The sequence below is a fragment of the Marmota marmota genome, unplaced genomic scaffold (genome assembly GCF_001458135.2).
Source record: "Marmota marmota marmota unplaced genomic scaffold, marMar, whole genome shotgun sequence".
NCBI classification, from domain to species: domain Eukaryota; kingdom Metazoa; phylum Chordata; class Mammalia; order Rodentia; family Sciuridae; genus Marmota; species Marmota marmota.
Genome location: NW_025999894.1, coordinates 2,552,710 through 2,557,805, shown reverse-complemented (window position 1 = coordinate 2,557,805; position 5,096 = coordinate 2,552,710). Strand labels below are relative to the sequence as shown.

General features: G+C 60.6%; 1 protein-coding gene across 2 annotated transcripts in view; it reads right to left on the bottom strand.

The window, feature by feature from the left end:
- Nucleotides 1–5,096, bottom strand: part of LOC107157178 (dual specificity mitogen-activated protein kinase kinase 3) — an 18,469-nt gene that overhangs the window by 4,185 nt on the left and 9,188 nt on the right. For both annotated transcript variants that reach the window (XM_015503493.2, XM_048795470.1), the window contains exons 2-4: nucleotides 1,386–1,452; nucleotides 1,030–1,078; nucleotides 49–162 (exon numbers count right to left, since the gene is read on the bottom strand). In XM_015503493.2, coding sequence (XP_015358979.2) covers nucleotides 49–162; nucleotides 1,030–1,078; nucleotides 1,386–1,452 — 230 coding nt within the window. The remainder of the gene's footprint in view (nucleotides 1–48; nucleotides 163–1,029; nucleotides 1,079–1,385; nucleotides 1,453–5,096) is intronic.

Below are 5,096 nucleotides of genomic sequence, written 5' to 3'. Positions count from 1 at the left end.
CCCCCCCCCCCGGCAGGGCAGGCTGGGGCAGAACGGGGCCCTGCTCACCTTCACTGCCATGATGGTACCACTCTGGGCATGCCGCACCTTCTCCACCACCCCGTAGGCTCCACGGCCCAGCTCTGAGATGGTCACTAGGTCATCAGCCTCCACTTCGAAGTTCTTGGGGGAACACAAAAGACATGGGGTTGGTGGGGGTTGGTCCTTATCCCTCACTCAGCGAAAAGAGAACATGACAAGTTATTCAGATCTCCCTGATGGGTGGCCGTGGGCAGGTCACTTGACCAGTCTGAGCCTCATACTGGCCTCTCTTGAACAGATGAAGCACCGAGGTCCAAGGGACCTCATGAGAGAGCCACTCTCTCTCTTTCACACTCCACCCTGGTAGATGGATCATTCACCCAACTTCTATTTACCAGCACTTACTACGTACCAGGCTCCTATTTTAGAACCAGGGACTCAGAACAAACCAAAGACCTGACCCTCCCAAGGGTTCCCTCTGCTGGGAGACACCCCGCGACACAGGAATGAGCCAGCAGATGAGCAGGACATCAGAGGGTGAGACACTGGGAGGCAAGACCAGCCCAGGAGGCAAGACCAGCTCAGCGGAGAGGGCTGTGTGCCGGGGCCACCTGGCACGTGCTGTGAGCGCTGCCCGGTCAGAGCCAGGCTTCTCAGTGGCTGGTGTCCTCCTCAGGGACCAGAAGTGCACAGGGTGCAGACTTCAGGGTCTGACCTGGAGACCTGGGAGGCCCAGCCATCTGTGTCAACATGCTATTCGCAGGTGATGCAGGGGTGGAGGGCTCCCCGCCCTCCGTCTGAGGTCAAAGAGCAATGCAGCTCTGAGCTCCCCGCAACCTCCCAAGGATGCAATGATCCCTTTTCTAGAAGGAAGGTCAGGAAGCAGGTGGCCCAGATCCACAGGGAGCAAGGTGCCCAGGTGTCTGCCACCAGAGGCCCTGCACAGTCCGTGCGGCCCCTTGTCAGATGAAGTCGGGGACCCCCACCCAGGGTCCAGCCAGCACCTACTCTGTCTCCAATGGTAATGAAGGTCCGGGAGTCCAGGTTCCGGGGGGGTCTGTGGAGAGAGCCAACTCTGTGAGCTTGGGGAGAACCAGAGAGTTCTCCAAGAGAAGGAAAAGGCAGGTGGCCTGGCCTTTGGAGGTGACTCGAGGGACTTCCTTTCATCAGTTGCTAAACATCCACTAGGGGCTAGGCATGGGGCGTGGGGCGGGGGACATCAAACAGATGGCAATGCTTATGAGCCCACAGCTGCCCACCTGGCCAGGTGCTACCCAGCCCCTCTCCCTGCTGACTCCGCCCACTGGGCCCCCCCTCAGGCAGGGAGCGGGGTGATCCAGGGTGGTAAACCGAGGCCGACTCACGTGGGGTTGGGCACAGCGGGCTTAGTCATACAGGATATCCGCAAGTCCTTCCTTCTCTTGGATTTTCCTAAAAGGAAGAAAAGGTGAGATGTCTGGTTACTCGGCCCATCGATGTTTTCCCCCTGCACTGGACGAAACGGGGGACAGAGATAACTCAGGTCCTGCCCGTCTCAGACGGAGAGTTGCCCATTGTAGTCAGTGCCATCGGGTGGGGCGGGGGGGGGACAAGGCTCCATCTACCGCCCTGGCCAAGGAAGAAGGGAGCAGCACCTAGCACCGGAATGGGGCTCACTGAAAGAGCCCAAGCCCCACCCTACCCTCCTAGAAGCTATGCCACAGCCATGACCATCACCATCAGAGCCACCTGATCCCACTGTCCACCTGGGAGGCCACACATGTTCCCATATTCGGCTGGGGGATGGGGATGGAGAGGAGGCTTGGGCAGCCCAGCCAGGGACAGAGCCTCGGTGATCCAGGCCAGGGCTGACCAGCTGAGGTTTTGCCAGGCTCCAGCCCTCCTGACCCTGCACAAGACCTAGGCCTTGAGCTTCTGTTATGGGGTTTTGAACTGGGTCTCTTAAAAAAAAAAAAAAATTCACATGTTGAAATCTTAACCCCAGGACCTTGGAATGTGGCCTTATTTGGAGATAAGTTCTTTACAGAGGTAATTAAATGAAAATGAGGTCACTAGGGTGGGCCCCAATCCAGTCTGACTGGTGTCCTTATAAAAGGGGAAAACTGGGACATCGGAGAAAGGCAGACAGGGAAGGGGAGGTGAAGGAGAGACGCAGAGGGGAGACGGCCACCAACAAGCCGAGGAGAGGCCTGGTGGATCTCTCCCCTGCAGCCAGCCCAGCCTCCACCTCCACTGCAGCCCGGATGGTGAGAGAGAAGGCAACTCCCTGTGGCACAAGGCACAAGCCGCCCAGTCCAGGGTGCTTCCCTGCAGTCTCCCTCACGGCTCCCCCTCCAACCTTGACGGGGGCGTCGGAGGCAAGCCCAGCTCCATCCGGGGCCCTGGCTCCACTCCTGTCTCCTCTCCCAGCTGCGATCTCCCCAAGGGTCACTCTGTGCAGACACCCACCTCAGAGAGCTGGGGCAGGTGCAGGCTGGGGAGTCCTTGGTGGGGACAGCAAGCCCTGGGCTTAGGCCTGGTGGGCAGCACAGGCATCCCAGCCCAGGGCTCTCCCCCCAGGTCAAAAGGGCCACGCCTGGGCTCAACTCCCACCTGCTGGCCTGGACCCCCCTGCCTCTCGGAACCTCAGCCGGTCCCCTCTGCAGCAGGGGCACTGACCCCAGAAAGGCCTCTTACAGGGAGAGACTAAGACACCGGCCTGCAGCCCAGACAGGCAGGGACTTCCTTCCTTCCTCCCAGGACCCCACCTGCCCCAGAGGCCCATGCGGCCCCACTGCTCAGATCAGGAGACTGAGGCCCAGCATGTGTGGCCAGGGCTGCTGGCTCCGCGGCCTGGTGTTTCCTGGAACATGGTGCTGTCCACGTGCCTCAGTTTCCCACCCATGAGGTGAGGGCTTGTAGACAGGGTGAGCTCTGGGCAGTGGGGCTGGGGGGTCTCTGGAGCACTCCCACCACCATGAAGTTCCTGCCTTCAATGCCCTTCCCAAGGCAACCTGAGAGGCCCTCACCCCCTCCTCCCCAGGCAGGCCAATCCCTGGGGACAGGCAAGAGGGCCCTGTGTCCATACCTGCCCAGCACGGGGTTGGCACTCAAGAAGGATCTACATTTATGGAGGGGGCAGGGCACGACTGGGCTGGCGCACACGGGAGCACTCCTGAGTCTGCCCTTTGAACACGGCACAGCCGTCATCTGATCAGCAGGAAAAAGCAAGGACCCGGGCAGCTGGGGAGCCTGCCAGCTGTTCCCAAGAGCCCTGAGGTCAGGCTGCAGTTTTCTGAGCAGAGAAGTAACTTGCTCAGGGCACCAAGGATCTCCTGGGTGGCAGAGCTGGGACTGAACCCCGGCCACAGAGCAGAGATGTGCCAGCCACAGGCCTGCCCCTTGGAAGAGCTTCTGCCCACTTCTCTGCCCACCCACCGGCCCTTTGTGTCCTCACGTACCACCCCATAGCCATGACCACAGGGGCCTGGGAAATGCCCAAGGTCCTGCCACCACCTGCCAAGGAGACCCTTGTCCCTTAAGCCTCCTCTGAGCCATGTTCGGATCCAGTCTCAACCATGCCACAGAGCCACGTAGGTGGAGCCCAGCTGGGAGCAACACAGGAGGTGGCTGATTGGCCGACTCCCATAGGCCAGGCCCAACTGCCCAGGTGGCCCTGATGCACCTCCGTGGAGAGACAGGCCTAGGCTCTCATGCTCTGCAGGAAACAACAAACTGGCCCGGGGACCCAGGGGCCACCCAGGATCTCCCCAGGTCTGGCATAGTCTACATGACAAGAAAAAAAATAAATAGAGAAAAAAAACAAGGCGTGTGGGACCACCAGCTCCTGAGAGAGAGACCCTCTCCCCTGCCTCTGGATCAAAGTCACCGTCTGGGCTCCGGGGGATGATCCAGGCAGGGGCTGAGGGTTACACTGCAGCAGCTGGAAGGTGGCCGACATAGCAAGTCTTTGCAGCTAGTGGTGACCCCGAGACACAGACTTGGAACCTCAGGAACCTATTATCTGCAAAATAGAATATGGCAGAAATGCCACCCACCTACCCTGCGCGGAAGTTGGGGGACCCTGTGGGTGTGAGAGGTCATAGGATGGCCCTCTTGCCAGGCCTCAGTTTCCCCATTCGTCAAGGGCATGTCCGCACCAGTAGCTGGGCTGCGTGGTGAGGCCAACCCCCCCCCTTCCCCCCGGGGCTGGCAGCACACAGCCTGGCCTTGCCACCTGCCCTGAAGGGATAAAGGCCTGCGTCAGGAGTGACCTGGGCTCCACAGGGCAGCCACACCAGCTGTCGGAGTGGGCGAGGCCACCACGGAGACAGCCCAGAAACAGGCCTCGGGCCACCGGTGGATGCCACTATCTGCTACCAATGTCAGGGCCGGGCCAGATGGCCAGGCAGCCCGGGGCTACCCAGGTGTGGCTCAAGGTAGCGACCGTCACCACAACAAACAGAGGCTCTGGGGCTGCCAGGGCAATCCACAACAAGCCCGCCAGCATCCAGCTCGCAGGGGCCCTGGTGCGGGCGAGCCCAGTGCCAGGCGGCCAGCCGCGTGTCCTCAGGTCACTGTGGACCCACAGCAGCCCCTAGGCAGGAAGTGAGGAAGTCAGGCTGGGTGGAAGTCCGAGAATGGTCTGAAGTCGCCACCCCGCTGCAACAAAGGTACCGACAAAACTCCTGCCCTGTCCCCTCCCATCCACCCCTCACTCACTGCGCACGCACCATGCCTTGAGGAAGACACCTTCTTTCCCACCTCAGGGCCTTTGCCTATGCCATTCCCACTGTCTCGAATGCCTTTCCCTGCAACGCCATCCAAGCTGGGACCCGGCCCTGCCAGTCGCCTACTCAGAGGCTCCCCTGACCACCCCAGCATAGTTCCTTCCTATGGGGTAAGGAACCGATGTGGCTGCTGAGACGTAGGTGGCCAGAGGTCCCATCCCCACCCAATTCAGCTGGCTACTCCCATCTCGCAGGGTTGTAGAGAGACCTGACCAGACTGACCCACAACTGCACAGAGGGCAGAGCCTCACCTCAATAGCTGACCCACAACTGCACAGAGGGCAGAGCCTCACCTCAATAGCTGAC